The sequence below is a fragment of the Agelaius tricolor genome, unplaced genomic scaffold, assembly GCF_023055355.1.
Source record: "Agelaius tricolor isolate 1412-34295 unplaced genomic scaffold, bAgeTri1.0.p SCAF_4, whole genome shotgun sequence".
Classification (NCBI taxonomy): domain Eukaryota; kingdom Metazoa; phylum Chordata; class Aves; order Passeriformes; family Icteridae; genus Agelaius; species Agelaius tricolor.
In genome coordinates, this window is record NW_027269264.1 from 34123275 (window position 1) to 34135876 (window position 12602).

The following is a 12602-nucleotide window of genomic DNA, read 5'->3' on the forward strand; positions in this document are numbered from 1 at the left end:
TCAATAATATAGTAAGCTGATAAAAGAAATATATTTATAAAGGTTGCAACATCAAAATGGACTTCTGAAGACTATTTGCAGCACTTCAATATGCACTTAAATACAGTCTACACAAACATCTAAACTACTTGGTCCAGCAACTCCTCAATGGTCTGCCAGAAAATAGGAACACTAAATTTAATGTATAAAACTAGTTATTGATGGCAGAAATTTATACTTCTCATTTAGTATCCATTTTAAAAGTTTGTTACATTAGTATGCTGAGTCAAAATATTTCTGTATAATTTCTCTGCATATACTATTCATTTTAAATTATCTTACTAATTTCAGCCAATACTGGCAACAGAGTTGAAGTCATTTATTGCCATTATCAGTATATTAAATCCATTCAACATCAGGGTCAAGAGATGTGTAAAAAAGGAGAAAACTACCCTGTCTTCACAGAATGTTACAGCTCTACTTAAAATTGCTGAAAGACCTGTGGACAAGTTAAACACATGCTACCTTTCTGTACTCTCCCCTTCCTGTTGATAACCCGAGCTCATTATTTTATGAATTGAAACTCTGATATTGGTTTCTGACCTGATTAATAGGTCAAATTTTTTTGCTCTGGCATCTACTCCTAGTAAAATATTACTATGAGAAAGTTACCTCTATTTGCATTTTTCAATGTTTTCTTATTTTCTTAGCTAAATAACAATAATCTCATAGATCAGTATTTACATACAGTATTCAAACAAAAGCTTGACTTAAAGTATGGTTAATGTGAAATTTCTTAAGCCATTGTAGGTTGAAAGAACAGGTAGATGCACTTGGATCTCAGTCTAAAGGTGACATATTCCAATTACAGAACAAAAACTAGGAACTGAGAAACTCTGGCTGCTTATAATCAAGTCTGAAGTGAAATTTAAGGCTCCCTCTGAGTTTATAAAAGTTACTCATGCATAACCTCTTATACTTAAGTTCACAAGAGAAATAACACAAGGATAAAAAGCAATTTTAATTTGCAAATACTTCAATATTTACTGCAATATTTTACCTGAAGTCCTTCACTGTTGTATTGCACTAAATAGATATTTAGTTGTTTTGCACTGGGTTCTGTATTATTGCAGAGAATAGTATGTTTGTATCCTTGTGGGATTCCCCTTTTATATCACATGGTCTTTCCCTCCCCTAAAAACCCCTGGTGGTGCTGGTTTGTAGCAGGTTTACTCCTCCCCTCATCCCCTCCTCACTGGTATCCCATTGGCTGTGGTCCTCTTCCTCAGCCCCCCCATTCCCCCGGGTTTAAAAGTCTCCCGCCATGAGGTGACAGGCTCTTTTCCATCTGGGGGCTCACCTGGGAATAAACTGAGGACATTTGTCCCCACATGAAGAAGAGTGCTTCTTGTCTTTTGCCTTTTGTCCATGTAAGATGGTGTGGGCTGGGGTCCATAGCTAACTGGATTGGACTCGAACAGCCCACCAGGCACGATATTCTTACACTTCACCTCAGTCCAGAAGCTGATTTGTATAACCAACAAATTTAAGCAATTAGCTCAATCATTCAGAACAGGAACAATTACAGCAGGTAGAGGGGGGATCTATTAGCTCCAGGCAGGTACTCTGTGGGTTAGTTTGTTATTAAGATGCTTCTAAAGTGCAAAATCTGGTGCTCTGGTTTCACCCATTGGAATTTTTGCTTTCAAATGCTTTTGCAGTCATGTTAGACTAGCAAAAGCCCACCCCTTGTCCTCTCCACCTGGCTTCCTGCTTCGACATCACCATTACCATTACTAGCAATATTTTTCAATGTGTAACAGCACATTCATTAATTCTTTTAGAACAGTATATTGACAAGGGAAAACAAAACAGGCAGATTACCATGAGTGAAATTAATGATTCTTAACACTTTATAAGGTAATTACTAGCTTTTTTTTAGGGTACTTGCAAAAAAAGGAACTCCATTTTATCTGGTTAATAACAATTTTCTGAAAATTTCAGGCTCATGATGTTTTTGGTTTTGATTTTTCTCACAACAATATCATGAAGTGCCCTTATTGACTGCAATGAAAATTATGCTGTTTAAAGTTTGCTCTGCAGTTTTCTAAATTGACTTATGAACTAAGATCAACAGTCAGAAAATAACCACCTCACTACTAAGTATCTCAATTCTAGGTTACTTGTTTGAAAAGGTATCAGTGTTAAAGAAACAAAATCAACTGATTTAATAATTACTTAACTTTTTCTTAAATTTGAATTTATCTGACTATCAAATCCAGTGTTCTTGGCTTTTCCCATCATTTAAACTAGATCTGCACTTAAACAATGCAAAGTGGTATCTTAAGCATCTTAACTGGTCTGACAACTGGTTATTTTAAAAAACAAGTTGTAGTATACAAAGAATTGAACAAAATTAGAATTACTTAAAAGCTAAATTATCTTTAACCCCCAGGTTGCCATGTCTTCTCCCCATTTGGGGAGAAAATGCTAAAAAAAGGAGATATAAGTTTTACTCTTCTTGATGTTTCTGTATAACCCTATTCTAACAAGCTAACTCCTTCCACAGTGTCTAATTAAGAGTAAAAACAATAAAGTAGTAGCCACTCCTTCAACGAATATTTTTACTGAGGGAGACAGGCCACTGTCATTTAAGGGGGACAGGTCCCTTCATCCCCAAAAAAGGGATGTATGTCAATTAGGTTCAGGAAATAGCCACCCGATACATTTCACAGTCAAACTCTGAGATTCATGCCTTCTACTCTAGATATAAACACCTTGTACATCATCACTTCAAAATTAAAAAGAAAACCTACCTACCCCCTACATGCCAATTTGCTGGATATCTAGGTACTCCTCTGAAAAATTACCTTTTTCAGTCTGAAACAGCAAAATCAGATATTTTAAGAAGTTCAGGAAGACTTATTTCGATTTGACAAACAAAAGATTTTTCAAATACAAGACCAAAAAACCTATCAATTTATATTGCTGAAGAGCCATGAAGTCAATAATAAAGACATTAAGAGTCTGTGTGCAGAAAATAAAAACTATGATGGAACAAAATGGGACAAACCTAAAGTGATACAGAATTTCTCAAAGTACTCACTTATAAATAAATTCTCATCTAGTTCTCAACTCATGGGGTGGATTAACGTTACAAGAAATCATTATCTTGATCTCAGGAGTTCATTTACTCAAAATAAGTTTACTTATACAGATGTTTCTCACAACAAACAGCAATTCACTCTCATTTTCTCACAGCACTGAACTAACAACATTTAAGCCAATTTATCTAATATTAGGTTGGAAATTCCAAATTCCATTTTGAAACGATGGGAGAGACCTGGAGGAGGCAGTCTTTCAAATTATTATTAAGAAGATAGTAACTTTCCAAACAGATCAGCGTTGTGGTGCTCAAGTACCATCAATGTTTTGACACCAGAGAAATGCCTGATCAATAAATCTAATGAAACATTTAAGTAGAAGAATGGACTCCTGGTTACACATTAATTACTTCCTCATTTGCCTCACTGATGGCTTTACGGTAGTTTTAAATGTATCCCTCCTCCAGTTCAGGGCAATGAATAAATGTTTTGAGCTATACTTGAAACACTTAATGTAGTAAGGATTCAGGAACCTCAATACAAGGAAAAAAAGTACAATTATAAACCCCTCTGAAAATTCTAATCGTTTTTATGTCTGAACATAAGCTGTTTGACATTTCTCAGCCATCAGCTACTCAATGCTAAGCATTAAGTTTTTCTATGTCTGGTTATACTCATATTTAAAATTAATTTTATTTTAAATCAGTGTTCTCTTTGTTTGGAGCACAATGAAACACAGTCAAAGTTTCTGTCTATTTTTCTCACTCTGAAGATCAACAACCTTGTGACATGCTCCATCAAGTCTCACAAACACACTTTTGTTAGCAAATAGCTTAAGCAGCCTACCAGAACTACCTACCCACTCAGTAAGCAACAAAGAACTTCAAAAACAAACAAAAAAGTACGTTATGCAGCAGTAGACTAATGTTAAGAAAAATAACTGTTTGGTACAGGAAATAATTTCCTCTCCTGATTTTATTCAAATTATTATGTGCCATTTAAAGAACCTGTTTCTCAAACAAAAACTTTTTTACCCAGAAGGAGCTTTTGTAAAGGTTTGGTAACCTGATCAGAAAGCTCTTTCAGAAAACGTCAAAGCCGACAGATCTGAACTTTTCAGTGCAATGAGATATTCTGCCCATCTTCCCCGTCTCTCAGTCAAGTTTTTGGATATACAACTTCCACAAGCTGAAGTGAATTAAAGGATGAATAAGGAGGTTCCAAGTGAACACTAAGGTTCACTTAAGCGCTGTTCATACAAATTTGACTGAAAAATGGGATTGACTTCCAGATTCCATGAAAATACTTTCTTTGACATCAAAGTTATATTATAAAAAAGTACAGTTTCTTAAATATTTTCCATACAAACCTATATTAAAAAATTACAGGTTATAGCACTAACCCCTCAATGAAAGTACAGAAACAAGACATTTGGGGACATATTCTTTAAGAACCACTAATAATTACCAGACTGAAGACTGGATTTGGACACTTCTGTGTTGTGTTTAATTCTATCAAACACCTATTTATGTAAATACAGCACTTTTTCAAGTGCTGGTCAAGATTTCCAAGGCCTCTGGTTACTGTTTATTTTTCTAAAATCATCAGAAGCAACAGATACACCTCTACACCTACATTTATCACACAAAATTCCTACTGTATTATGAAGATAACAGAATATTGCACTGGAAAGAAGACCTTAGTAACTCTGTTATTTCATTATATACTTTCAACTTGAGTTTAAGCTACTATTACAAGACTGCAGTAACTTCTGCTGTTTTCCTTGCTATGCTTTGATCATGATATTCTTGATATTTAGTTGTTTAATACAAAAAGGATGTTTCAAAATAAAAATACGTAAGTATGTATGTAAAATAATGTATTACTTTAACATATTAAATGTTTTGATAGCTTATTTAGAAGTGATGTGCCATAGTATTTTCTACTTCATTTAAGAATGAAAACAACTGCTATTTGCCTTAAATATTGTTAACACTAGAGAGTAAAAAGGAGTATGAAAGAAACTGAAAAATGTCAAATAGCCATGAAACTGCAAACTACACATACTGGAAAAGCTGCAAGATTGAGAACAGTCAAGTCCAGTGTTATTACCTTGGATAGCAAGATGCAAAGTGAACTGTTTCTTGTGAGTTCAGCATATACTGAAGGACTTATTACCACTCCCTACTTGTAGATATACTTTTCTTCTGTTTTTACAACATTCCAGAACACCCTCATTCTTTAAAAAATAAGCTGAAAAGCAACTTTATTAAAATAATGAAAAATACCTTCTTATCCCTACTTATATACTAATTCTGGAAAAAAAAAATGGGTAGTGTAAATAATCATTCATTCTTCTTTAAGCATAAAGGCAGAGATCTGGTAAAATTTATCTATTTAAATAACTACCAAATTCTTGCAAAGAATGGAAGTCTAAACTGTCCAAACCTAATTATGTTTAAAGATTATTTTTTAAAGCTGAAAAACTGTACAATTAATCAGGTTTCTTTATAAAGGGAGATCACTTTTGGAATGCTAGAATTTGTACCCCTCAATATTCATTCATGATCTGAAAATGAGGTTGAATAAGACAATTTAAGCTTACCAATAAAAGCTTATCAATAATACTAGACAGACAAAGGAAAATAAACAGACATCTTATGACAGGGGCTGAGTACTAATGCAGGTAAAAAAAAAAACAGTGTTGAAAACACAAGATTTTTTTTTAAGTAGTACAGAGAAACAATGCCAAATCAACACTTCCAATGGCAAACTCTAAACCATTACCATTCAACAATCTTGTACTATGATTTGGTGATTCCATAAAGTTGCAGCTCAGAACTCAGCAACAGTTAAGATGAGCCTTACAAAAGGGAATAGAAAAATAGCATGAAAAAGGTTTGAAGTAGTGATGAGCAGAGTTTAAGACAGGGATCCCAGGGATCTGGGATTTTTCATCACTCATTCTTAGAGGGTAGCATTCCATGACACAGACTGCATTTCTGCTTATCCAGCTTCAGGTTAAAGTTCTGCATTTCCCCAGCTAAATCATTCATGAAACCTAGTCTAAATTTTAGCCTAGGGCTATCAAGTTCCATGACTACACTAAACCACACCTGAAGACCCCCAAGCCTACCAGTTTTTGAAATGTCAGTTCTACAGATGTGCAACCCAGTAACTTCTTCAGTGTATCCTCACGAGAAATTTCTCTCAGCTATTGCACAAAGAATAAATTGCAGTATTGTTGTCTTATGAACATGCCACTGTTAACTTTATATTTTTTCATTAGACTACAGGAAAAAAAATCCTGGCTTTGCAATTTAATTTCTTATGCTTGAACATTACCTCTGTATCAAAATGAAGGAAAAATGCTAAGCTACAAAGGGATGAATAGTCCAATTGAGATGATTTTTTGTAGAGAACCATTATCAAAAGGCAGCACTAAATTTAAAGAACACGTACTTTTTATTGCAAGGAATGGCCAACAAAAGGTGAAATCTCCTAATTACACACAGTACCTATACGGACATCACTTCAAGAAGCTCAAGGTAAAAACTCATACCTACTTGGATATCTATTTCAATTTGTATTCCTTTTGTACTTTGTGTAACCCAGATTGAGAGGCTGCATTGGGCTAGGTATTGTAGTTTAATGCTACACCTTGGGACAGTGCCTATCTTGTACCTGATAACATAATGGATGTTTTGTGTACCTTCTACCTGACCTAAAAGGCTTGACGGTCAGGTATTTTTAAAATGAAATAAATTGAGTTCATATACAGAACAAATCAAGAAAGCTGAACCAAAATGTGGACGAAGAATAGTGCCATAAAAGACAAAAGAGACAGAAGTCAGTGATCAGATACAGTAAAAGTGGTCAAATGATGAAAAAGAGGAGCCCAAAACCAGAATGATAACCTAGAGAATTGACTCTAAGACTAACAAGATAGATAAGAAGCAATAATCAGGGAGAAGATGGACAAAACCTTGAAAAGATCACTCAAACATAATAAAAGCTTTTTTTTTTTTCAAGCTAGAGAACTCAATAAAGGCTCAGAAAGTTGTTAGCCCCCAGTAAAGTCTTATCTGTGAAGAACACGTCAATTCCTTTGAAACATATTTAACACACAGCTTCAATCTTCAGCTTTTACCTGTCATAAATACCATGAGCCTTTTAATGACTGTACAGGGAAGCTTAAACTCTCTGCAAGCACTATGCTTGATCTAATGAGGGAATGAGAAGGAAATTAGAAAATTACATACCTTATGTTGTTCTATTGCATCTACCCATTGTTGTCTGTGGTCTGGATCCTGAGCCCGGAGGTACCAAACACTATCATTCACGCTGATATCAAATCTGCATTCATCAAAGTCATGGGGCTGTGACAGAAGAGAGTGTAAGAGTAGCTAAAATTAGCAACATGATAAACATTACCTCATAGATTATTGTGACACTCAAACACTAATCAGAAAATCTGTCTATATTGTCTCTAATTCTTCCTAGATTATAAATTCTGTATTGTCTAGCTGTCTCAAATAATGAACATATACTCTCATAAGGAAAGATGCTGATCTTCTGAAATAGAAAAGCCTGTGTCATACATTCTTCTTAAATAAAATTTTCATAAATAAATTCCATACATAATACATTTCATATTTTCAAATACTTTGAAACAAGTTCTTCAGCAAAGTATCTACCATTACAGAAAATATTCCTACATATCCATTTTAATTTCAAAACAGGACAAGAGCTCCGTAACACCAGTGCTACCAGTATTAATTTTAGATGAAACACATACATCATAGCAAAAAAATACCAGGATAGAACCATAAAAGCAGACTATATCTAAATGATAAGTCAGAGCTGGAACTTATGAACTGTGACAACTATTTTCACCATGAATATTTCACAGATAATTGGAAGCCACATGCAATCCTTTCACACATGTCCACTCAACTGTATCTAACTTTCAGTTCACATGCCTTAAATACTAGTAAGCTTTTACTAATGCAACAGTGAAGCTGTTAAGGGAAGTACAGGGAAAGAAAACAATGATCTAATCTGCCCTGTACCCTGACATTGTCAATTCAAAGTAACTCCTTAGAAAACATCCAACTGAGCCCAATATTCCCCACACCCTTCATCTTTGAAAGCCATTTCTAAAGACATGTAATACAGATGTAGCTGAACACCTTTTTGAAATTGAATACAAAGAAAAAATACACATGAAAATAACTGCAGGAGGCTAACAGGCTTCAGGATAAAGGCTTGTGACAAAGTCTAAAAGACCACAGATACTGGTACCAGATGCTGAAGACAAGTGTTAGAAATATCCTTTAAAACATACTCCCAATACATTAATCTTGCAAACTAAAAAACTGTTAATCACTGACTGAACACTCCACAAAACAAAACCTAGAAGTAAGTCTCATTTGTTGTCATGCAACCACCATTCCAGTGTTAGTGAGAATTTTTTTTCAAAGAATTTGGAAACCAGAAGCTAATTGCACATAAACAAACAAACACCTTCCTCTTTTTCTGTTTTTAACATACTAAGGAATAAGAAAAGTATAACAGAATACAAATTACAAATTAAAAAAATGAACTAGAAAGAGTTTAACAAAAGTACATAAAAAAACAAAGCGTAAGCTTAAAACTTCATATACTTTGTCAGGCATCTGAGTGTTCAATGTTAAAGAAATTTAAACTTCCCATAGGAAAAACTTCCAGTAACTGTAAGAATTGAAAATCGAGTCAAACAACTATAGCTACTAATTACCTAATACTTGACCATCTCAAGTTAATTAAATTCAACCAACTTTCAAAACTGGTTCTACACACTCCTTTGCCTTCACTGAACCAGGGACAAAAAAGGTTGTTTGACCCTGGCTGGATGCCAGGTGGCCACCCAAGTCTTAGTCACTACCCTCCTCAGCCAGTTAGGGAAGGGAGAATATGATGAAAGAGTCATGAATTGAGATAAGGACAGGGAGATCACCCACCAATTACTACCACAGGCAAAACAGCACTGACTCAGGGAAAATAGTTTATTACCAGTCAAATCAGAGTAGGATAATAAAAATTTTAAAGGCACCCCACTCCTCCTTACCAGGCTCAACTTCACTACCTATTTTTCTCTACTTCATCCCTCCAAGCATTGCAGGGCAAGAGGGAATGGGAGTTGCAGTCAGTTCAAACACTTTCTGTCACTCCTGCCTCATGCTGTTTCCCTGTTCAGCATAAGAACTTTCTCATGGGTCAGAGACCTCTGTGATCTGCTCCAACATAGGTCCTTCCCAGGGGCTGCAGCTCTTCCTTAACTGCTCTAGTGTGGGTCCTTTCCACAGGGCACAGTCCTTCAGACACAGCCTGCTCCAGCATGGGTCTCCCAAGGGACCACAAGTCCTGCCAGCAAACTGCTACAACATGGGTTCCTCTCTCCATGGGGCCACAGATCCTGCTAGAAGGCTCCAGCATGGGTTTCCCACACCCATGCTCATGGTTGCAGGGAGACAATCTGCTTTACCATGGTCTCCCCTACAGGCTGCAGGGGAATCTATGCTTCAGCACTTGATCATGTGTTCCCCCTCCTTCCTCACAGATGTCTGTGTCTGCAGAGCTGTCGCTCTCAAATATTTTCAGCCCTCTCTCCCAATCCATGCTGCACAGCAGTTTTTACACTTTCTTAGTATGTTATCACAGAGGCAATATACCATCATCTCTGATGAACTCAGTTTTAGCAGGTCCTTCTTAGACCCACATAGAACTGGATCTGTGAGATACAGAGGCAACTTCTGCATCTACACACAGCAGCTGCATCTTTAGCCCCCTGCCACCAAAACTTGCCATACAGACCCAGCACAGGAAAATACAGGTCTTCTAGTCTAGGTCACTCTTCTTCAAGCTGAATTTTCTATTACTATTATTATCATATATGTAAAAGAAGTTTAGCTGCTTTAGAACAGCAAACTTGCCAAAGCAAAATGTCATGCTTATATGCCTGTTCTCAGCTACTCCTCTGACAGGCCCTCATTTAGTCATGTGATGATCTACAACATCCAGAAATACTCCAAAAAATCACCCAAACAGAAAGTCTAGAAAGATTAGCTATCAAGATTTTTCCTGACATGATAGCATTCTTCAGCTTGATCTCTCATTCTCGAAGTCTCTTGGATAGAGTTACAAGCAATTACATTGTATGTGATTAGAAAGACTTTCCAAAATTCATCTTAAAAGCCTGCAGCACTACTGATACCACACTTCCATACGGTGCACTTACTTCAGTTCACTATCATCCTTGCTTTCCCCTGAATCTCATATCTAACCTAAACATCTTCTAATGCAACTTAAGATTATCACCTCTCCTTTCCAAAGACAAGTTTCTGTACTCCCTTTCTTCCCAAAACAGCTTCTAATATATTTGAAAATTCATGCCTTGTTGCTAAGACACAGAAAGATGTTTTCTCTGAGGTCTAGAGAATACTTCACTGTTCTCCACCATTTACTGCATAAACACTTATGCATTACATGTAGTTAAGAGACTAAGTCATCTATATATATATATACACACACACGTGTGTGTGTGTGTGTGCGTGTGTGTGTGTATACTATAAATATACACACACACACACACATATATAACTGACCAGCCAGTCAAAGGAGGAGATTGTCCCACTCTGCTCTGCACCTAGGCGCCCTCACCTTGAGCACTGCATACGGGTATGGAAATATAAGACATAAAGCTACTAGAGAGCATCCAAAGGGTCACAAAGACTGTGAAGGGTCTGCAGGGGAAGCCTTATGAAAGGCTGAGGTCACTTGGCCATTTCAGCTTGGAGGAGACTGAGGGGAGAATTCATTGTGAGTCTTCAACACCCTTACAAGAAGCAGTGGGGCAGGCACTGATCTCTTTGCTCTCATGACCAGCAACAGGACCTGAGGAGGTGGCATGAAGCTGAGTCAGGGGAGATTTATTTTGGATATGGAGAGTAAGTTTTTCACACAGAGAGTCGTTGAGCACTGGAAGAGGTCCCCAGGGAAGCAATCACAACACCACACCTGAAGAGTTCAAGAAGTGTTTGGACAATGCCCTCAGGCACATGGCAAGACTCGTGAAGCTCTCCTGCACAGGAGCAGCAGCTAGACTCAGTGATCCTGGTGCATCCCTTCCAACTTAGCATATTCTGTGATTCTATCAATCAGGTTTAGGGTTATACTCAGCTCACAATGCAGTCCCATGTTATAATCAAGTACAGCTGATCAGATGATCCTGTTAGATTAAGTTGCTTAAAGAAAAGAAGTAACCACTAACAAGGTTAAATATGCTTCAAAAGGAAGTTAGGCAGGTGATACATGATTTACTCTTTACTTACTTTAGTTGTATGCATCATTTGCCTATTTTCCATATTTTTGGCAACTGAAATAATTGTTTATCATCCGTCTCCTCTGATTTTTGGTTTTTTTTTGGAAAACATGCTTCATTGGAAGAACCATGAACCATGAACACAAAAGACAAATAAATCACCTGAATCAGGTTGCTGTTGATTAACCCCGTTCTCCACCATGGAGTACAGAGTTCACATTTCATTGTCACTGATAACTTGGGAGACTTCTGTATGTTACTTTACAGTTACATACTCTACATACTCTGTAACAGGTGCTGTCTATTACATACATTCTCCTCCCCCACCCCCCCCACTCCACAAGCTACAGACAAACTTCCTTGGTTTACCTCTGGCTATAAGTACTTTTATTGTTTTCTATAGCTGCATCTAGCAAAGATCACAAAGTGTTATTCACAACTTCTCAGGTCTGTCCTTTATTCTGACATCTAATCTCATAAGACTAGTTTGACTCCTTCATGCTTCCTGGAAGTTTTTCCATTTCTCTCTACTTTTTTTCCTGTACTTTAGTTTTCCTGTAGACCACAAGGCATTTCATTTAGGTCTCATTTCTTTCTGAGGTTCACTGAGGTTTCTAGCCTAGTGTTGCTTTTCCCTTTTTTACACTCAGAAGCTGTTTTAAAGTGGTACAGTTCTTAGCCAGTCACATGACGACCTTGGAGGATAAATAGGGATTTTCATCTGTAACAAGCTAAGGACATGTACTGAGGCCAGGATATGTCCTAATGACCTTTCACAACAAAGATAAGGCAAGAAAGAGGAATGTTATGCAGGGAACAGGAAGCAAGTAGGAGTTCACTATCTGTCCTCAGGATTTAAAGCACCTTGGAGAACTTCAGTTGCTTTTTCCCAACCTGCAGCAGTCTCAAGCAACGCACATAAGTTGAGAGAGCACTGGGGAATAAAAACCAGATCAAGACACTTTGAATGGGGGCACCTGAAAACATTTACAGCATTTTGAAAACTGAGTTTTAAGCACAGGTTTAAGTGTCTGTGACAGAGGTAATCTCTGTGTATGCCAAGGGCACCTTTGAGAGCTCACACTAAAAAATAAACAAAACCAACAAAAAGCCACCACAGCTAAATCATAATTCCATTTAAGAACATGCTGCAAGAA

General features: G+C 36.7%; 1 protein-coding gene across 2 annotated transcripts in view; it reads right to left on the reverse strand.

Moving 5' to 3' along the window:
* The window catches only part of CERT1 (ceramide transporter 1), an 82510-nt gene that overhangs the window by 51625 nt on the left and 18283 nt on the right, over window positions 1-12602 (reverse strand). For both annotated transcript variants that reach the window (XM_071425211.1, XM_071425210.1), the window contains exon 3: window positions 7346-7462. In XM_071425211.1, the coding sequence (XP_071281312.1) occupies window positions 7346-7462 (117 nt within the window). The remainder of the gene's footprint in view (window positions 1-7345; window positions 7463-12602) is intronic.